Source organism: Varroa destructor, unplaced genomic scaffold, assembly GCF_002443255.2.
Source record: "Varroa destructor unplaced genomic scaffold, Vdes_3.0 BEIS01000007.1, whole genome shotgun sequence".
Lineage (NCBI taxonomy): Eukaryota > Metazoa > Arthropoda > Arachnida > Mesostigmata > Varroidae > Varroa > Varroa destructor.
In genome coordinates, this window is record NW_019211460.1 from 14,294,746 (window position 1) to 14,317,394 (window position 22,649).

At 39.9% G+C, this 22,649-nt stretch overlaps 1 protein-coding gene across 3 annotated transcripts; it reads right to left on the reverse strand.

The window, feature by feature from the left end:
* Positions 1–4,300: 4,300 nt before the first annotated feature.
* LOC111254085 (multidrug resistance-associated protein 1-like) lies at positions 4,301–21,003 on the reverse strand. 3 transcript variants are annotated; one of them, XM_022814579.2, is made up of 23 exons: positions 20,720–21,002; positions 19,991–20,026; positions 19,118–19,312; positions 18,608–18,733; positions 18,094–18,246; positions 17,391–17,546; positions 16,900–17,096; positions 15,980–16,294; positions 15,119–15,371; positions 14,704–15,019; positions 14,308–14,487; positions 13,636–13,800; positions 12,684–12,994; positions 12,121–12,318; positions 11,467–11,535; positions 10,835–11,033; positions 9,350–9,639; positions 8,840–9,129; positions 7,912–8,143; positions 7,407–7,553; positions 5,759–5,971; positions 5,212–5,534; positions 4,301–4,521 (listed from the first exon to the last, which is right to left on the reverse strand). In XM_022814579.2, exons 1-23 carry the CDS (start codon positions 20,720–20,722, stop codon positions 4,365–4,367), a joined length of 4,524 nt encoding a protein of 1,507 aa, XP_022670314.1. In that variant the 5' UTR covers positions 20,723–21,002; the 3' UTR covers positions 4,301–4,364. The 3 variants fall into 3 exon arrangements, with proteins under 3 accessions (XP_022670314.1, XP_022670316.1, XP_022670317.1); XM_022814581.2 differs by lacking the exon at positions 19,118–19,312; XM_022814582.2 differs by lacking the exon at positions 5,212–5,534 and having other exon boundaries at positions 4,380–4,521; positions 20,720–21,003.
* Between the last annotated feature and the right edge of the window lie 1,646 nt (positions 21,004–22,649).

Genomic DNA, 22,649 nt, shown 5'->3' on the forward strand with positions numbered 1-22,649 from the left:
ACTAAACACTTTTTGGTTTCCTCATAGTATGCGATTTCCGCTGCGCTACTACATATTGTAGATCTGCGGAGTTCGCGCGAGGCTTTAACCGAACCGTCATAGTTCAGGGCTGTGTGGTATATATAGTTGATCCCACCTCGTTGACTGTATTCAGTGTTTCTTGCCGGTAAGGTAAACGTATAGGATGACAGAAAGGAATAACGTCATGACAGGTCGTACGCTTCTCCGAAGTGAGGACGAGCAAATGGCACGAAATTAATTTTGTATGACAGTAGCAACGATGAGGACAACACTGACTATGCAACAGTCCATCGGTGCTCGCTACGTGCAGTAAATCGACGGAACCGCCGCGCTGGTGCCCTTCCTCTTGTTACGGCCCATTATTGGTTCGGAATCGTATAGGAAAACGGATAGATAGATAGATAGATAGATAGATAGGTGGATGACTGACTGATTGACTGACGTGTTAAATGAAGAATTCTAAACAGTGATCAGTCTTACATACATATGTGTAGCACGGCTTTTCGTTAAAACAGAGACAATATAGGAACAAGGTCGGAGATGTAGCGAGATGTGTATAGACTGCAACGTGGTCATAGAGCAATATCTGGCACGCAGTTTTAATTAAAGCCGCCTGAACTAAGAAATAAAAAACGTATATAAATGAAAATATATAAAGAAGGCGAAATGCGAATATTCGATGGGAGCCTATTGAAGCCCACAGGTAAAAGGGTCTCGATGACTAATAGGATAGAAAGAAAGGGCCTGTGCGTCGAACAAGGATTTCACTGATGAGCTGCGTATTCATATTAAAGAAGAGCAGGTGTAATCGAAAATGGAGCAGAAAATAAATGATGAGCTGCGATGACGGTCTGTAAATTTGATCGCAGCCTTACCCTTGAACTCAGTGTTCAGACGGCTGTATACGAAGCTTGTCGTATCTAAGGTTCGGATCTTGTAACTTACCAACACTAAGCGATGATACTAAATTAAATTCATGAAAGCAATGATTTTTATCAGTTAGTTTTCAGTCTGATCTGATGTCAGTCGTCAAAATATGTTATTGTCAAGTTATAGTGTTCGTAATTTACTTTAGTGTATTTTTTCATCTTCGAACTTGTTATTATGTCGTAAGGTCTGATATAGAAAAGTTACTCAACACATAGCCCGTAATCAATCTCCTAACAAATATCTATTGTAACAAACGCTGGCAGATAAGAAGGTGCGGCTATATTTTGGCATGAAGTTCTTCGAAGTTGATAATAAATCAAGTGATCATGGACATCAATAACTTCTTATTCTATCTGCACCTTACAGTTAAGCCTCATGCTTGTCAGTTTAGCTGAGCGGAAGAACCTGAATTTTGTTCTCACATATAAATACTTCAATTACGCAGGCTATAACCTCCTTTTTTCTCTGCTAATTGCTCGGTAGGCAGTGAATGTTAAACGTAATGTCCACTAGGTTGCAAGCGCGAAGAAGGCACACATCTCTAATAAAGGTCGATCTCAATTGATCGGTCGAAATCCGCGTACGTAAAACTTACTCGCGCTATTACTTATTGCTTATCAGCTGAATCTTGTTTTTTATTGGACGTTCCTATTGTGACGGCAGCACAAAGTTTCGAATTTTACAAATCTCAATTAAAGGACTTGGCACGTAGCGTATCGCTGCACTCCATCAGGTTTTATCAACGCTTAGGGGAAGTCCACACCACGGATGTATACGAGAACGCACCTCTTAATGCTTTAGGCTCCACCTTCGAATAGGTGCCACTAGCCGAAAACAGGTTTGTGGACCTACGACAATGTGGAACGTTATCTCAGCCACTAAAATGACGTCAAAGCAATATCAATCCGTTCACTTCCATAAATCGCATTGCGGTGTGAAAAAACATCATAAACATATATTATATACTTCTAAACAACGTAGCCTTGGCCAAGCGTTAACCATCAGAGGCTACAGGAACGAAATGAGTTGTATATGTATTTATATACACATATATAACCTAAGGTAGCTGAATGTTAGAAGTTGTTCATCAGCGGCTGGCATCTCTTCAAGGGGTTCAATATAAAAAATCGTTTACTGTTTGTTGCCTAATAGCTTTGCCGAGGGACACCGTGTCAGCCGTTTTTCATTACCAATTTTCACGACAAGTTTTTACCAATCGACGGTTCCGTCAAGCCATAACGACACGGCTGGATAATGGCTACGTTTTTGATGAGTTGTATATATCTGTTGATTGGTCGCTTTTCTACTATACGCGTAGCGTTTCAAGACTGAGTGACAATACAAAGTGGTTATCAACCTGCACTCCATTAATTCCAATCGAATTCAGTCATACGAAATGAATCGGCCCTATCAGACCATCTTCGTGACCTTTACAATGAATTTAAGCCGTTTGTCGGCTAAGAAAATAAATACAGTACCAGCCAAAGATAAAGTATGATCAAACATAAGGGGGCTTTGTTATATCAAATTGATAACACTGTGCCTCGTGATCAATGACGATTTTGAAATAACGCAACCTATATGAAAAGCCTGTCACGGACGTATCCGTCATGTCACGCAATGCCATGGAAAAGTGCACAGCTAATGTAGAACGTTGGTTGTTTACAATTGGTGCTAGTGATTTTAAATATAGATCACCTTTAGTTTTCTACCTTATGTGCTGATGACATCTTAAGTATGTGTTGGAAAACCTTAGATGCTTTAGGTTGAGTTTTGACAGCTAATAATATTTATTGAGAGTTACGTTTCTGTTTAAACAAAGTCGTTTTGCTTGTTTTTTTTTTTTCAATATATTAAAACATATTCGAAATCTTTTGGCATCCACTAGCAAATTGATTAAGTTATGTACGAACAAAAAGTTCATGCGATGCGCAATTTTTAACTCTATTAACTGAACAAGTTCCGTTCCTCTGCTGCAATGGCGGGAAAAAACGCTACGCTTTCTTGAACCTTCCCTAATGCACAAGAGCATCTGGGGACGACCACAAGTAAGGCACATATCTGTCTTTCTGTGCGCTTTCAGTTTGATGTAGCTATGCACGATATACGCGCTATGTACGTGCTACTACGTACATAGCGCGTATACATGTATGGAATACGTACTATATACGTGTATGGAAAAACTATATGAACATAGCTTCTTTTTTCCGACAGCTGAATGTTTAAGGCGTCATAAGACTGCATATTTTGTACGATACGTTTTATTTGTTTCCAAGCCAAGATAAAAGCCTGAGATGTCCGCATATGAAACCAAGTATCTAGCTAAAACCTGTTGATTGCGATATCTAAGCCTTACTTAGAGATTACCAACAGTCAGTTGCCTTTATTTATAGCAGATAGCCACTGCTTTTCAATAATCAAATCAGTGCGATACCGATATACTAATAACCTTTGCGTGGTAAGGATTTTGGCGGGAGGGCCGGGATCTTTCGACCTAGACTCAACACGTACGGTAAAGCAGTGATACCTCATCGCTTCATTCGTATCCTTAATTACAAAGTACTTACATTCTAATCATATAGGGTTTCTATTCCTTAACTTTGCTCTGCTAGGTTTACCACACACAGAATGAGTATGTTCCCTCTCGTCAAATCTCTCTAGCTCATCTATAAATGTAAATAAGGCCTTAAACGTGATTAGCTGCCATTGCTGATATTCTACCATACGATAAGTGCTACAGTTCGCGCTGCTGCCTTAAGGTGGCGTACAGGCGGGCGTCACGATATTAAACTCGTGTCTTATGGCCTCAACCCCATAATTTCAATCGTGGTTCTGTTAATCGCTACAACGGCGAGTTTACCGTCTCGCTGATCATGCAGCCGTTTTAAAGTACATGAATGGACGCCATGTTGACGCGAGGCTTTGTTGGACGTGTCGATGTACATAAAATAAGAAAATTGAAATACGACACGGGACGTACGCGGCAGTAATTGGTACTCGCCGACTGTCGCTGTTGCAGGACAACTCAAACACACGGAAACGAGGTGGATCTATTATTAGAAATGGAAAGGCCATCAGGTCCTTTAGCAAATTCGCTCTGTTCGCCGATGGAACATCCGCTTTGCCCACTTTGGTTGTCAAACATCTCGTCCTTGAGCCTCTTCGCAACACTTTTCTCTAAACCACATTTAATAGGTAATTATTTTTTGTAAGGATTTGTCTACAACTGGCACTTAACGCCTTTTAGGTGCATAGAAACATCAGCAGATTGGAGCCTAAAACACCTAACTGGAGGTAACCAAAAGTTGCTCTGCTACTTATTGTGAAGACATGAAAATAGCTGACAAAATGTTTTTATATATAAAATTGTAACACCCAATGAAGCTTCATTGTAACTTCAGAGCCGGCCAAGACTAGCGTGTCCGCGAAACGGCACCAGTCGGCCTATCGACGACTGCCGCCAGGAGGTTAGCTTCCTTCGCCATACTATAAAAAATGCCGTTTGGATCCTGAAGGAGTGTTGCCGGTTTCCCAAATTCCACCACTCGGCCTTTATCGAAAACCATTATCCTGAAAGAGCAATATCTATTAATTAAGATTTTAGTAATGCACTTTTCGTGCAGTTGATGCGCATGATCAGCTACAAATAAGAGTCTCTTAATAATTTAAGCGCTAGAAATTCCATTGTTTGATCTGCTACAATTGTAGTAGATTATCTAATATAATTTCCTTTTTTGTGTTTGACGCCAGACTTATAGCTGCACACCTATTGTTCCACTGGTTCACCTGCTGCTCCCAGTGGAACAATAGGTGTGCAGCTATAAGTACTAGCATAAAGCAAGGAACGGGCGCCGCACTATTTTGTATAGGAAAGAGTGCCTGCTTACTATACAATGGATATGTCTGCTTTTTAAATTATGCTTAATAAAACGGAAATGGCGTAATTGGACCGAACGTAAACGTACGTAGAAGATCTTTGTCATAAAATAAGATCTTCTGCATTAAAAAGTAGAAGTTTGACATAGGCATATTCTTGGTAGCTAAAATTTTGATACAACGAAAGCCAATCTTCGTCGTAGTATTGTTTCATGCGGATCTAACAAGTTCAGGGTGGGCACAGCCATACAAAACTGGAAAAACCTCTAGGCTTATTTTCTTTGCAGTCGGTTTTTGCGTACACTTAAACGTTAACATATGACATTTTAAATTAGAGAATAGGCTTAACCACTGCTACTATACAGCGGAATAGAGCTAAAGTACCTGTCATAGTCAATAATAGTGTTTAAGCGATGCGCAATGGTCAGGACGGTACAGGACTGGAACTCTTTTCGAATAGTTTTCTGGATCAATTCGTCCGTCTCCTGGTCAATAGCAGCCGTTGCCTCATCCATGACTAAAATACGGCTTTTGCGTAGCAACGCACGAGCGAGACACAACAACTGGCGTTGCCCCATCGAGAGATTTGTCCCACCCTCTGCCACCAGAAAACTCAGGCCTTTCGTATCTGTACCAGATTGCAGCTTGCTGACAAATGTCTTCAGATTTGCCAGCTCAAGCGCACGCCATAGCTCTTCGTCTTTGTACTGCCAAACGTTAGCACGTTAGGTTTATTTAAATAAAAATTTGGAGTACTCTAGAGAGTTCTGAAATAAAATATGTCATTTCCTGAAATAGCTTAAAAATTTCCAGGTTGAGGTTACGAGCTGCATCAGTTGTCTGCAAAAATGCGTTACTTGCTTGCTAACTGATAGTTCGTCCGCGTAAAGCTTATTGGAAATTGAAAAAAACAGACATTGACTTTCCTCACCATACGAAGCGGATCAAGATTGAGACGTAGTGAGCCACGAAAGAGAACCGAATCTTGTGGAATGATAGTCAGTCGGTGCCGGAGATCATGAAGGCCGATGTCGCGGATATCAATTCCATCAATGATGATTTTTCCACTGGCTGGCTCCAGAACGCGAAACAACGCCAGGGTGAGTGATGATTTCCCGGCGCCTGTACGACCCACAATGCCTACCTGCGCGAATAAAAAAATACCTATTAGATATTAAACTACTACTAGATATGAAAAACAGTACTAATTAATAAGTAATTAAAAATTAACTAAAACGATACTGTGACCGAAAGCGGTTCTCAATTCAATCTATGGCTGCTGATCAGCAACAAATAAGAATTTCGATGACCTTTCAGCAGCGTCAACGTGAAGGATTCTATCACAAATAGAGCTAATAAAATACCAGTATCAGTCGCTATTACTGTATATAGAAAAAATAAAATAAAAATACATATAAACAATCAGGCATGGAATTAGTTATCTTCTTTTTCCTTTTGGCAGAAGTGCCTGGCGGAGCTATGACACTATCCTTGGAAGCGTAAAAAGCATGTCTTAGATATTCGTTTACTGACGCAACTGCTCGGAGAAGTTCCCTTTACTGCTGAGAATAAGGCCTAGGCTAACTTGCGGCTATTATATATGGCTCAGATATATGTATTCGCTGAAGGTAGTATGAAGTGACCGAACCTCCACGTTCGGAGCGCTTTCGTACGTCCGATGCTAAAGACTATGCAGTCTTTGTTGCAGCTGAAGCATTTCACTGATTCTACACTTAGGTGCATATACCTCAGGAACAACTTGATCAGGTATGTTGTAATGATCATTAAAGCGGCCATTTTTTTTGACGATGGGGTTTTTATTAAGCCCGCAGTGCTTTGTTTTGCGTAATGGCTCAATTCTGCTACTTATTCTGAAGTGCAGCTGTCCATTGTAGATGGTCAAGCGGTAGATTTGGCAACAAAAACCCCAGTTACACGCACCGATACGCATACACGATTGTTATCTTTCATCCTTTTTGTGATCTTATCCTCTATTAATTCTTTTTTATGATGATAGAATACACAAGCACCCGGTCACGCACTCACTTGGTGTACTAAACAAACGGCGATTTTCGCTCGGCTTGTGAGTATCTCAGCGTAGCTCTTAAAATATGCCACACAACGTCTCTTTACGGAATGGGCTACCCTTAAACATACATGCCTTCTCAGGCTATGCTATCTTCGGGCGGTCAATTATTATCTATTACTTGAAGGAGCCATTAAAAAACTAAAAATTTACCGAAAGTGTATTCCATCCCGGGAAAGGTCTTGGAATTTTTAAAAATTTACCTGTATTTTTGACGAAATGACTTCATTAGACACACTAATCCAGTACCATTGAGATACAATAGACACGAATTGTTTTATATTACTGCGCATACAAATGTTAAAGCTTAATGTGGTCACATCCTGCTACTCGACAGCGAGTTATTAGATGACGATTAGGTTTGTTTGCAGAAAAAAACAAATAGTCGATCTTGTAAGGTAGATTTTCAGTACTACAGAATCGGCTACTTGAGTTTTAATCTACGTAACCGAGCTAGACAGATCATGACGTAAAATGTGTAATATACACGTACCTTTTCACCGGCGCGAATTGTTGCCGATATGTTTTTTAGGACGAGAGGAAGTCCATTTCGGTAACGCGTCGAATAGTTTTTGAAGACAACTTTACCCTTAGTAGGCCATTCTTCAGGTGGCTTTTGACCTCGTATTGACCATTCAGCCTAAACGGTTGTATGGAGATGAAGACTTAGAATTCTTCTAACAGCGAAATTTCCTTGTCTAAAGCCTTATTTGATATAGGGAAGTTGATTGTATGATAATAATGTGAAAGATTCTAGCCTGACGTTCGTACGCGTTTACGTACGATTGCTGGAACACACAGTGGAACCCTATGCACGCATATGTTGGAATGGGTCCGTAACCCAATAAGGCGCCAAAGAAATCATCATAAATACTACGTAATTCATTCGAGGTTTTGGTTTGACTACAAAAGGAACGTGTCTAAGGCTACTGTGCTGGACGTGAGAAAGAAGTATTAGCATTTTGCGTTCGACATGACCGGCATAACCCTTTCAGTACCTCACTTGGGAGATTCATGTACTCGATAAGACGTTCAACGGAGACGAAAGCAGTTTCAATTTGTGAGTTACTCCGGACGATTCCATTTAGCGTTGCGGTGACTCTCATAGCAAATGAAAATATCATGCCAACATTCTCTGCGCTTAAGATTTTTTCGCCATAGTAGACCATAACCAAACAGGCGAATAGAACTACTAGACTGCCACATACCTCCATCCGAACACTAAGCCATCTGTTTGTCAGAAAATAATGAGTGTTAACAAAGAAATTTCAAATAAGCAACACAAAAATAAGCTGAATGTATCTCTAAATCAATAAAAGCTCTATATCCTAGGTTGATTTTCACAGACACATATCTCCAGAAGGTTAACACAACCTATCTAGCAACAATCTAGCAAATACGTTCCAGTTGGCGTTAAGGTTGCCAATCGCGCCCACCCTTCAATGTTTAAGCGATAGTTCGACGTCCCGAAACGAATTTCTTTCGTTTCCTATTTTCAAGTGAACACCGCTATCTGAGCATGTACTTACAGAACAAAATTAGCGGCTAAGAGCTTATCTTTGAAACTTATCTTCTCATAGGGTTTCATGAACGTTGTAGGCACTATATTGTAGTTATCAGCTGTCCTAATCGAATTAGCCGCAGCCTCTGCATGCGCACTTATGTTATTGGGTCGGCCTAACTATCAGAAAGTGTTAGCTCCTCTGATTCCTCTATAAGGAACGCATATCGCATTACACACTTAAAATTTTATATATATATATATATATATATATATATGATCCAAGTATGAGACCAATCAAAACCAGGGACTATTTCAATCACACACATACACACACATTTTTAAGAGCATGCGTAGACTAAGCGTAGACTAAAGAAACCTATTCCTCTTTCTGGTAAAAAATCATGGTTGTAAAAAAACTTAACCGTTCGGCAGCGAGACTGGCGTAAGTGCATCGCACACTTTCATCAAGACGCTTGCATGACTCCTTAACGAACGCTTTCTCAACTTCAAATGCCCGAATGATTGAGATACCAGAAAAACTTTCAGTAAAATGTGAGAAAATTGGCGAAAACGAAATTGAAGTCAGTCGCTGAAGCTGCCGGGACAGTGCAATGTAAAGCAGTTGAAAGCCATAATATAAAGCGGCAAGCGGTACTGCCGAAGTGATGAACATCGGTATATGTCCGCCTATCATAAAGATGGCGACTAATAACTGCAATAAATAAGTTTCATAGAAAAAGCGTTACATCCAGAGAGAAAACTTATAACTTTCTTTGTGTGATAGTTAATACAATTAAAGTTGATCTGCCACCGAAGTGTCAAACTTCGGCCAGCATTTATCTAACGTCTACGGGTCCTTTGTTGATACTTGGTTCACTCAGCTACTTCGAGGAAAAAAGGAACTCGTTAAGCTGAAAATCAAGCTAACAAACCTGGATGATCGCGAAAGCCCACATGTGTAACGTATCCGCTACCATTAGATCAACGATGGTGATATCCTTCGCAAAACGATTTACAATTCGGCCCAGCGGTGTCGTCTCGAAAAAGCTGACCGGGGAACGCAGAACGCTATACAGGACTTTTGTGTGGAACGTTACTGCGGCCTTAATTGACGCATAATTTCGACCAACTGAACATAGTAGAAGAGCCGCGGCATTGGCAATTCCCAGCAATCCATACACCATCATACGATTGTTTCGTAGTGGGACGTTCACCTTTCCATCTGAATGAATTAAGCAGCACGATCATTGAGACGATGCCTGTGATACTGAAAGGCTAACGGGATTTGTCCCATAAGGTGAGCTTACCAAGGACTATTTTACGCAATTAGCTAAATTCTGCTGTGCCTATGTTTTGAGGAGGCACGGTTCACCTACAATTTAGACAGACTGTCGTTCTCATGGATTTCTTAGTTAACTAACCTTCATGGGCCACGTGTATAGATCAGGCCTAGCCCTAGCCACAGGCTTTTGATAGTTGACGACCTCAATATAATGGGACTGACGCTTTTATCATATCTGACAACAGCCGTGCAACGTAGAGCTCGTCAATGGCATCATCAGTTACAATATTGACAGAAATTACGTTAGGTACAATAGCCTTCAGCAAATCTGGGTATCCTCACTTAAGCTTAAGCTGCTAGATAATGGACGACAGCAACTGTCTGTATTAACACTACAGTCACTATGGCTATCTACTAACGCTCTTCATATATGGTATTACAGCCTTAGCACAGCATAGCTTAACTGAGACGCAAAATTTCAAAAAATTCAAAACAAAGTCTGATTTTGAAGCCATAAAATTATTTCGTTACTGCAAATTTATTAGTTAAGTAAAACTTAGCCCGTTAGCCCTGAAAAAAATTAGCTATCGATGCCAACGTTTCATCAAAAAAAAAAGCTCCAGTGTTTACTTTGTCAGATATTGCACACGTATTTCCAGTCACTATCACCAGCACAGCTGATAAACCTTATGAGATTTATTTATAAAGAAATTCTTCCGCCCCTTATATTCCCTTATCTCTCTATGTATGTAAGTTCTTTAGAAAGGATTTAAATTTAGATATTCCTATTTGTACACTCACATGTATATACTACACAACTGTATCAACTAAAGCATTAAAGAATACTTCTATAATCGATTGTGCCATTAAAAAGGGGCATCTGTTTTGAAACTAACAAGAACCCATTGCTGTCGATATTGGAAGCAGAAGTACAGGTAGTGTTTATATATATATATATATATATATATATATAAACAAGATTTACCAGTAATCTGCACTATCAGCTCCGCTAATTGACAAAGAGCGTGGCTATAAATACTCTATTCGATATCGCCATTGCTTCAGATAGCTAGCCTTTTCAACGGACTGCGTCTGTTTTCGCTGCCGAACGTACACCATTCATAGATTGACTGACCTGGTCCAGGCAGATCACGAGCCCAGTAATGTAACCATATTAAGGACACGAAAGACAGGACAGCCGATAGTACGGAGAAAAATAGGATCGCTGTTGGCCACAAACATCCAATGGCACTCAAATAACCAAAGTAAACATGCCATTCCACCGCACCAACTTTCACATCTTCTGCCTGTGTGAGTTGCGCAGCTCTCTTCGACTGTAAAATGTCCACAATTGAAGTGGAAATATCAGGTATAACAATGCGAATAAAATATGCTAACTTGTCACCAGTTGAAGTTAGTCATTTTTTTTTTTATTTACCAGGTAAACGTCGACGTGCCATCGTGCACACGTTATATAGCCATTTTACAGAGTACCATAACTTGGTTAAATAGCAACTGTTTCTACCATGTACACGTCAACAGCAGTAATCCTGCTTATCGTTAAAAAAAAATGAAAAAAAAAGTTTTGTTAAGTTAGTTCGTCTAGCTTGAGAGACAAAGGTAACTGAATAATAGCTGGCAATTTGTAAGAACGGCTAATTTAGCTTGCCCGTCTCCTTTTCACCGTCAATATTGCTATTGGCTATTTCTTAGACTAATTATTCGTTGCAGAGGCCCGCGGGATCTTGATCATGGTTTGCTACGTACGACATTTGCTCCTAGCGCGCTGATTCCCTCAAAATCTGCTGTTTCCTTTGACGGCCCGGCTGCACCTTCCTTCACAGAAATCAAGAAGCAAATTTTATACAAAGATAGGCTCACTTCATTACCATATGTGGTCCAATTTACTTATGGATTTAACACATCCATTTGTTGACAGTACTTCCATTAATAATTTGAATACTACTCTCTGTATCACCGTTAAGACATTTAACTCTGATACGGAACTGTCTAAGAAGTATAGCCTGACTTTGCCCCAGCTGATCTTCCGAGTGTAGCACAAATTATGAATAGCTAATATTAAATAGCAGGGATTGCCAGATGAGTACACGGTCACAAAAAGCAGTTCGTCGATGGACAAAGGTATCATGGCGACGGACGGCATAGAGAGTTTGCCAGGCTCGCCGAACTGTGCAGAGATGAGCAGAAATGCTATTTTACTACGAAAAACTAAATTCGACTTGAAAAAACCGCGCCTTATTGAGGGTTATTCGTTTGAATGGGCCTTGCGTCGGACATCACGTAGTTTTTCATACATGTGCCCATTTAATTCCGAGATCCTAACGAAACAGAAGGGGTAACGTAACTTGTAGCTTTAGATAACTGCGTGATTGTTTCTTTAACGAGACAAATACTATTCACCTTATCCTGCTGACCCTCCAGTTGTCGAACAAGTTCGCTGAATGCGCCATTAGTTTTCACAAGTTGAATAAACGTGCCTTGTTCAATTATTCTACCTTCCTTTAGCATAACGATATGATCGACGAACGGAAGGAATGATACGCTGTGTGTTACTAACACTCTGGTCCGGTCTGCCAATATTCCAGAATGTCCCAACACCTATTGAACGAGTGAGTTTCAAAAGGAGAACAGTGGTAGACAGAGAAAAGAGCGTAGACAGGTTCATTTATGAACATAATAACGCAATTACCTTATCCTGAAGCTTACCTTATCCACGATTTATGCAGTTTCTCACACAACCTTTAACTGCTTAGTGTTTCAGGACCACGTGATGATCTAGGCCTAAATCCCGGCGTAGACACTGTTTCATATTGAAAGCCAGCTGTCTAATCAAATATCTACCAACATGTAGTAAAGAAATGTAATCTCACCCTATTAAGCACCGAAAACGCTATGCGTATTCCACTATTACACACACTGAGCGAATCAAAGGAAGAAAAAAGTAAATACTAGGATTTACAAACTTGTTCAAAAAGATGTGCTCCGACGTGCGCGTCAACCGCACTAAGAGGATCATCAAAAAGGTAGACGTCTGCCTCGGCGTAGCAGGCGCGCGCAATCGAAATTCGTTGCTTTTGGCCACCCGACAGATTAATTCCTTTCTCACCAATTTCGGTCAGGTCTCCAGCAGGCAAAACTTTCATGTCGGGGAGAAGTGCGCTAGCCTTGAGGATCTTGCCGTATTTTTCTTTGTCGAAAGGCTTCGTGAATAGGATGTTGTCACGAAGGCTCACATTGTAGATCCATGCTTGCTGTGGAACGTATGCTATCTTACCTGCATGAATGCCGTCAGTGCACACGCAAAAAGCCTTCAACATAGGTCTATTCCTTTGAGATCTCCTCACAACAAAAAGCTCGCGCATTCCTACCTTTTTTACCGGCTTGAAAAGCCAAGCCTAGTAAATACTTGGGATAAAGGACAAACATTTTTCATCAATGATATAACTGTTAGCTAATCGAACTGCTTTGATAAAAGCATCTAAAACTCAAGGTTGTCTATTACGAGCCTCATAACTTGAATTAGTCAGGTAGTATTAAGCTGATTTCGCAAAAATCGACGTTTTGAAAACAATTCGTTAATACCGATTTCTCAGTATTTGCGGTGTAAAAACACTGGATGAAAAAAAAAACAGATTATTTAATCTGACATAATAAAGTACGAGCAGCAAGACCCGCTTGTTTCATATGGCAAAATATAAGACATGTCGCACAGGCTGCGGTATCGATGCAGTTGTAATTTCTCCATTTACTGTTTGTCCATATCTAAAAATGATGGATTACGATAGATATTTACAGTCGTCATTTCCCGAGTGTCGTCGTTGTTATATTCTGGCGATAGCTATTAAAGCTTGTATTACAAGTAGACCTCCTTGTTTGTGACACATAAGTAGCTTATTCTTCAATAACCCTACGTACCGCAAACCGACACCCGTCCGCTGAGCTTCGTCAAGTTTCCCATAATCGCATTAAGTAGAGTACTTTTTCCTGAGCCGACTGCGCCTACTACAGCAAGCAATTGACCTCTCTTGACCGCTATATTGATATCACGCAGGACAAACTGCTTTTCGCCTTTCCCGAGTGCTTGCCAAGATAATATCGAACAAAAGCAGAGATTAATCATCGCTACCGATACCATCGTGTTACTTGACATGAAGGATTCGTTATTATTACAGAACAGCACTTGGGAAGCACATCTGCATATTTACGTAAGCTTCATCTTCTGTGTGCGTTTTTCATTCTAGTAAAAACGCTCTGGGGTTTTTTTTCTTTGGTGAGGTTGACACTAGCACAGACCTTTTTATTTGTTCCTCATTGGCTTTTTTTGTACGATTCCTGTACGAAATCTATTCTGTTTGACTGCTTATCTATGCTATTCGGATGTTGTCACCTCAATTTTATAGGTTAGCCAGTTGTAACTCCGGTGAACATCGGCGCTTTAGTTCGAGACAATGCGCCAATTCAATTTTGCTCTATAATTAATCCTGGTCTCCTTTAATTAATTAAGGAGACCAGGAACTAGCAGCCATGTCCTATTTCTATTCGAGCAAATCAAGGACAAAGCACTTATCTGAGACAAGATTCACTTACACCTGGTCCATGCAAACGTTCCATTCTCTACTAGCAGCGTTGTGGCATTACGATCAGCGGAGCCTGTTTCTACGATACGAATAACGTACGGATCAATCTCATCGGAATTGAGATATGCATTCATCCTACGAACGCTTATGCGACTCTGGTATATCGTAGTGAAGATCTGTGGTACCATTGCTGTTTGTGGTGAACAGAGTATTACAAGTTATCATCATTTAACTTTTGAAAACTGCGTAATGTAGATCCGACACAGTTGGCAGTAATCCGCTTCGCAACTGTTTTATATAGACGAATGTACCTGATCCATTATACCAGAATGAATAAACTAACGAGCTGCGCCTGTTTTCGAAGTAACAGCTCGATAATGAATCTTTGTAATGCTATAATACTTGCCGATGGACATCCCCAACTCAGCGATGATCTGGGATCCGATGAATGCGATATCGGAATCCATTCCTTTGTTATCGTTGACAAGAACATAACAATAGAAAGCTGCCATTGTCATAAACACTGGTGCTAATCGCCATTGAATTATCAGTAGAGCCATGGCTGACTGAACCTTACGGATCATTTTCACCTCCTTTACTCGGATCATTTGTATAATGTCACGGAAACCTAACTCCCATCCATAAAGCTTCAGGACCCTCATACCACCGACAAGTTCGTTCATTATCTGGAAGCGATCGTCTCTCAACTTCGCCATGGCCATCTGCGTTAAATATCATACAGTATTTTGTATTAGTGATCCTAATACGATACGAATAAATTGAAATCGACTTTGTGTCACAGAAAAAAAAAGTTACCTTACCTGATGTTTGGTCACGACTGTGATTATCCAGAAATTTATAGGCGTCAGTAAGATCGTGAAGACAATTGGAGCAAACAACGACCACTGAATAATTGTGTAGAGATACACTATATTGAGTGAAATCTTTATAACAGCTGAAACAACCGCGTTGCCAATCATCACCAGCTCTTTGTGCCTAGATGAATCTTCTACCATTAAATTAATGAGCTCACCGCTCGACGTCTTTGAAGTGCTTGCTAAGACCAAGGCTTTCCTATGAGACGGACAGACACCAAGCATAGTCGACAATGGATCTTTAGCTAAATGGCTGATTTTGGTCTGCTGAGTTGTAATGTATCTTCCATCGATGGTTCATACCACATACAAAAGAAAAAATGAAAATTTGTATTTCTAATATATATATATATATATATGCTCAATAAACAACATGTAGAATAAGGGCTATCGCGGAATAAATCAACGGAGTCGTAGTAAAGCATCGAACGCCTTCGATTCGAGAGCTGCAAGAGTCACTTTTGAATACGCTAGTTGTATATACAACGATTTTTTTAAGGTTACGATTAAAGGTTCTTAAGGACAACAACAGTAACGTGCAGTGGTATATATACAAAAAACATATTGAACAAGGCGGTTTTGAACGCTGCACTGTCACAGCTGGGCTTTTACTTCGATTGAAGAAACCCATTTTGTAGTAGTCAAATACGCTATTATGATGCCACGAATAGAATTTCATAAACGGTTTCCATTGACCAGCCATTGAAAGCTTGCTTTTAGGAAACAACCTTATCGTAAGAAGAAAAAAAAATTGAATCTGCGTTAATTTGAAGCGAGCATATTGATTAGTAAATGAAATATGCCCACCTGTAAACAGCCGACATCAAAGCTGTGTGTACCCGAATGGCAATGCTTTGCATATGGTAAATGTAGTAGGAAGAACCTATTGCCTGACCAGAGACCAGAATGAATGAAATTGCCCCGTAAAACACGAACTTCCACTGTTTTTCGAATTGGCTTCCGGTGGTCGTAGTGTTCTGCAAGTTGATCATAGCTTGGAATATAGCAATTCGTGCAAATTGAAGTAGATCGTTCACGGCACTCATCAGCAAGCCCTGTAAAATTTCGATGTTGAATGTTCTCCAAAGAGCTCCAACAACATTCCGCTTGCTCCTTGCGATCCTGTCGGAAAAGGCCGGTTAGAAAAATAGGCACCTACAGGCGTTGGACTCAAAAAGGACACGCGCCAGCCTGTCATAACTACCTATAAAGTTCTGTGTTTGAACTGCTGGAACGTGGGAAGAACAGCACATAGGAATTTCATTATTTTACCAATGACATTTATCTGCCACTAAATAGAAATTTTTTTTTACAAATACACATGCACTTTTCGTTCCTGCATAATTGTACGCATGACAGGACAAGCTATAGGTCTCATGGGCTGTAAAGAGGCTTATGTCGTTACTACAGTTTGGCTACTAAAACGCGCTCTGAGCTGCAGACAAAATAGGGATGCGCTAATCGTGGACTCCAATATTCTAGATGAACATTAAGGTTATTTTCATACTGGAGCAGTAAATTCCTGATTATAATAATACATTGCTACGTAATGATACTACAGTGAAGAGCACGATCCAGGTATCTGTTTGTTAGAGGGCCTCGTAATCAAGCCTCATCTGACGTAAGAGTATAGAATATACTTCATGCTTGCTTGAGTAAAATCCAGCTTTGAGTATAATCCTACATTCATTAATCATGAATAATTTCATCACAAAACGATTACATACGGCTTTCCAGGTTCCTTCTGTATAAAGCGCCGGTTGAGTTCTTGAAAAGCGTTCTCACATAGAAGTTCGTTGTCAGTGGTCGGAAGGTCATCAATTTCAAGACTTTCGTTTAACGCCCGGTACATAAGAGGTGTGACCCATGAGAACAACAGTTGCGATGGAAACGACGCCACCTTGTCCGGCCTTCTCATCGAAAGCTAAGATCCAGCAAGAAAGAGGTTAAGTTATCTGACACGCACGATACCACGAATGAGGCATGCCTTTGGAAGATATATATATCTTTATATTTTTTATATTTAATATAGAATTAAATAAGAAATTTTCCAGACTTTAAGTGACACTAACTAAGCATTGTTTAGTCGTAGTAAGCTTAGTAATACACTGAAGTATAGCAGTGTTGCTATAAGCCGGAACCGGGGCAAATCAGTTCTAACCTAATGTTTCTATCGATACAGGACCCCTACTCGTTTAGGTAGCAGAAATATATTTACCCGATCTTTGATAACTGTCTCTTCGACCCGAATCGGCGGAGGATCCGCAAAGCTGAAGAGTACCACGTTAGCAATGACCAGATAAAACTGGGTCGTAAGGCAAATTACAAACATGGCCAGCACCGCACTGTTACTACTGAATATCTTGGGACCGTACTGCAGGAAAGTCATACGTTATCTTAGCAAGCTCAAAACGCAATACAGAACAGGTTAATTACTGACGCACTCAAATAATATAGCACATTATAAACAAACGGCTCTGTTCATTTTTTAACTGACAATGGCGTTGTTTGACAAGGGGCACTTTCAGTGAGAAAGCTTTATTTTTTCTTCATTACATGCATTATTATATTTTGTAATGCTCCACAGTAGCGTACTTCACACGACACATTGGTACATACAATTTCTTTTTTAAAAATCGTGTAAAAATTGCCCCGTCCAAATTGCTTAAATCTGTCTCTGTAATGTAAATTCTCTATAGCGTATCGAACCTACATGTCTGTCGCCATTAAACTAAGAAAAAACGGACAAGTGCACCTCGTAGCTGATGCTTCATTCTCCCGCACACGACCTACGCTTTTCTAGATCATTTGTTTTGTCTACAGGTACGGAAATACCTGCATCGAGCATAATTCGACTTGGGTTCAATGAACAAATCGGAATCAGCACGATCTTTGATTGATCTAAGCTGATTTCTACTTACAGTAAAAAGGTAACCAGTATCGGAAGATCTAAGGATTGTCTGGTAGGTGAAGCAGCCAGAGACGAACGTAAAGAACCAAAAGAGCCAAACTGGTCCTCCTGAATTACGTCGGCCGATTTTCTTACTAGCCATCATGAGAAGAAATACTAAAAGCTGTAACGTTTGAAAGACACATCATATCATTGCGTGCATACGAGAAATATGCAACTTCGTGCATTGTTTCCATATAATTTGAAGCCTCTTTTGAAACACACAATAATATTCTAAGTAGTTTCACGAGCCATAGCCTTTAGGTCGATAGATGTCAAAGCAATCGTCTTCTGCTAATAGATATCATAAACTTTTGTGTTACGTGCTTGACGACTTCTCTAACTTCATGAGGCAAATCGTATGGAAGGATTCATTGGTACCACTCGATTTTTTCACACATAATATGCAAAATATAAGATCTGAAGTAATGAAAACGAATAGTATAGAAGCATCTGAACGAAATCGTTCAGACTTCATCACTCACAACAGCTATCGCTTTCACGAAAGGTGTCACGACGTATACGAGTGGCAATGGCTGGCCAGTGTCCAACTGTATCATCATGAACAGGAATTCGAAAAGGCTTACAACAAACACTGCACCGCTTATTATCTGAAACAAGAGTATGGATATTTATAATTACTTCCTGGAACGTTCTCGTAAAATCCAATCCTGAGTTACATCTGAACATTGAATATCAGATAGTCATATGTTGTATTTTAAAGCTCGTCGTCATGCGTTGGATAGATGCGTCCTTGTATTGCATCGACTCAGCAAAGCCATTTCCTGCCTCATTTTTCAAGCTTATCGCTATAGGAATAATACTACTAGGAACGCAGGGATAATATTCTCTTGGAAACGTGAAAATATCCAGTGTACCTTGCACTATGTACATTTCTAATTAATAGGGAATGATTTATTTAGCTAAACATTAGTTTTAACGCTCAATTACGGTATATTCATTTATTTAAAGACTATTAAAGAAAATAACCCTACCGTTCGGCCTAGGCCAAACCAAGTCCATGGAGTATTGGTGACGAAATGAAGTCGCGGCTGGGACCTCAACATTACAAATTCCTTCGGTGCCGTAATCCATATAAAAATAATTGGAAGCCACGCAACTACCGTTTGTTGAAAGCATATGGGGAGATCTGGTGATGTGTCGTTAGTCCGCCATGATAGCGAAACTACCTAAAATTACACGACTATATTACAACAATCGCAATAGATAATGTAACGTTATTTAACCGACCCTCAGCCTGGACTACCTCACAGGCTGCGGAGTCTTTTCGACGTCAGTACTACGCAAGCCGAGAGATGCGCGCGCTTGGCCCCGTAGGCACAAAACTTCCGCGCTTTCCTCTAGTATTGTGGACCCAACATGACCTTTTTTCTTTTATAGAAAACATTTTCCATCTTCAAACTGGGTCCCAGTTCACAGTCTGGTGTGTCAGGCGCCATTTCCACTGTGTACATAGGGTGTGGTAAAAATCCTCGACAAAAACTTCCGACAAATGGATATACGTGAATTCGGCTAGCTCCGAAATTCCTTAAAGGAAATAAACGATTATACAGCTTCTAAAAGTTTCTAGCTACAATCTAGAATGGCAGCTTTGTAAATCATATAAATGATGTAAATCACAAATACTAATAATTAGTAACAACCCATTTTTTAAAACGTAGAAAGCGGCACTGGCGTTTTTCGCTATCGGTGGGTAGCACCGTTTTAAAGTGAAGCAGTTGTTGAAATTCAAACCACGTGTAGTTTCAACTCCAGTTTCAGAACCCCCTAAAACTGATCATTCATCTCAATCCCCACGTTAAATTACATATACATACAAGTACATACAGACCGAAAAGATAACTCACCCAGAAGGGAGATCCGCAAAAGTCATCCATAGTGGCCTGTTGATTTAATAAACATAGAGAGCTTGCAGCAATTAGAGGCCGGACCTTATTACCACATAAAAAATTATTTGCCAGAGTGACTGAGCCGTTACTCTACTGATCAAGTTTTTATTTTTATTACAAAAACGATTTCGCGAGGTAAAGGTTTCTTTTGTTTCTTTGCTGGTATCTCGCCGGGCCGGAAATAATTCTGCGTGTAATTAATATCGTTATAGGATTCCATGTAAAATGTTTTGCATGTAACTACCAAGGACATAATGAATTTTCCAAACTTAATAAAAGTTTGGAAAGTTGGAAAGTTTGGTTGCGGAATCATTGTGCCGGTTTTTTCTACCTACGAACAAATGATACTTCTGCCTTAGACTGCTAGCAGTTGCTACGCAATCCTCAACTCGATACGATTGATAACAAACGGCATACAAATCTATTTCTTTAGTTGTATCTTTAGCAACAATCGGTTATCCCAACTGAAATTAACGACAACCAAAAATCGTCAAATACACAAAGCTCAAGGTAGAGTTTGTTCCAGCAATTCAAGATGGGCTCTTGTAGAGATCTGAAAAGACTGGATCATATCGCTAGACACCGGGAATCCTCCATAGGAAATGAAAGCTTCCTCATTCTTTACGAGGGAAACAAACGTAAAAAACAAAAGCTAGGTATTAGGTTATAATGAAAACGTACTCTTACCATTCGATTCGAATACGTTCAATTTGTTTGCTTCGTTGTAGACGTTGTACAACAGCAATTTGAGGAAATACCAGCAAACACACATCAGAATGACCTCGCGACCGTTTACGAAAATAAACTATTTGCCTTTTTAAGGTTTTACCCAAAGATACTACGATATCAGCTTGTGTTTTTGCTAATTCAGTTTCTGCTCGTCTCCAGCTTCGTCGATAGAACGGGTATCACTCTTCAGACAGGAGTTTTAGTTTTTTTTAGCACAGCGGAGGCGATAGCACTGCGACGTGTGGAAATCATTTACCCTTCGGAGAGAAAAAGTTACCACCCATTAATTAATATCTTTTATAGAATTAGGCACGAAATAATAGCAGATCAATACGGAGAAGGGGGAACTCAGCAAGGATATCCATAAATCCGGAGCGGAAGAGTAAAGAACGCTTAGACGGTGTGTAGTAGGATGATGCCGGTCGATCGAAAACTCTCAAGATATCGTGCGCATTTATACTCATAGGTCTATATGAGCACTGCGTACAACCAAAAAAAACCTCTACTATTTGTGTAGAAACATGTACTCTCGGAAGGAAAAGGGAAGTAGTCAGGTCAGAAAATTTTAGCTAAAGTTACTTTTCTAATGGTTTACAAATTAGATTCGCCAAAAAATCTGATGCAGACTGCTTAATACAGTGCAGATAAAGGGTTTGTGCTTTAATGGTACACTTAAGACCGTGTGTTTCGCAAACAGATGGACCCTAGCATCGTTGGAAGTTCCGACAAAGGTAGGTAACGAATTATAGGTTTAGTCGTAGGAAACTAGGTTTAAAGGAGCGAGTTTCAGTAGGGCCATTAGATCAGACACATACACACTGTTGTCACAAAATGTAGTCGAGTATACGATCAGATGTACGCAGATCATATAAGTAAATGGTCGAACGGCCATTTTAATTAAATTAATTACTAATGGCTAACCGCTGGAGAAATTATGAAGTGACCAATACGAGCGACATAAATAATGAACCGCAAGTCACGTCTAAGCAGGATTTTTTGGTGGTCCTTCATGACCGAACTTACCTTGTGTCGGGAGCACAATGGACAACGTATTTTATGAAACGAGCGGCACGGATTTTCTGTCTGAGAAATAAGCATTCGATGGAGTAAAGCGATGCTATACGGAATTTATCACTACAACTACTTGTTAAGTAAATTAATTCCTAAGAACCATTGAAATCTATCCAAATTTGGTTTAATGAAACTTCACGTTTGCGAAAATCGGCCCCGACATTCAGTGATGTCGATGTCCAAAGCAGGGTTAAAATCTATAAATGATCCGATGCTGGTCAGCAAACTTGAAAGGTATTAACTATGTCATTATTACACGTTCTTCTTGTAATCGCAAAAAACGTATGGGCAGCAACCCTATACTTAAGTATGGCCAACTTTGGGAAATAGGCTTTAGGACATTCCAGGTTCACAAGATAAAACGATATGCAAAAGGAAAGTCTGTTTTTTTTTTTTTTTTTTAATTTATTAATTTGACCAATACAGAAAAATAATATTCGTTTCAATAAATTCAAATGTCTAAGTATGAGCAGGTTGTCCTTAAAGCGCTGCCGTTATGGTCGATGCTCACTAGATAATCAAACAGAATCAAGTCAGGGTGGTAGACGGCTACGGAACTATCGCACCGTTTACAGAGGAAGACTCTCGTAAAGAGAAGCATGATTTTTACCGTGTCTGCGCTTTAAAGAAGTACAAAAATGATCGACAAGTTTAGTCTATATAAATGCTGAAGTTCTCGAGGTATTTAAGTGCAACTTCAGTATCCAAAGACCCGCTTGGCTTCTTGCTTCTCGCTTGTTTTAAAAGAAACAGGTTAACACAAATAGGTTAGTTTCCTTTGCCACTTCTGCTCCGGTTCTGAAGACTTTTCAGTGTA

Excerpts from the sequence above, each read along its gene's own strand:
- LOC111254085 (XM_022814579.2), bottom strand. Across the intron at positions 17,097-17,390 it reads AGACAGTTATCAAAGATCGG|CTTTCGATGAGAAGGCCGGA; the intron begins GTAAATATATTT and ends GCTGGATCTTAG. Across the intron at positions 9,130-9,349 it reads GGGCTTTCGCGATCATCCAG|TTATTAGTCGCCATCTTTAT; the intron begins GTTTGTTAGCTT and ends TATTTATTGCAG.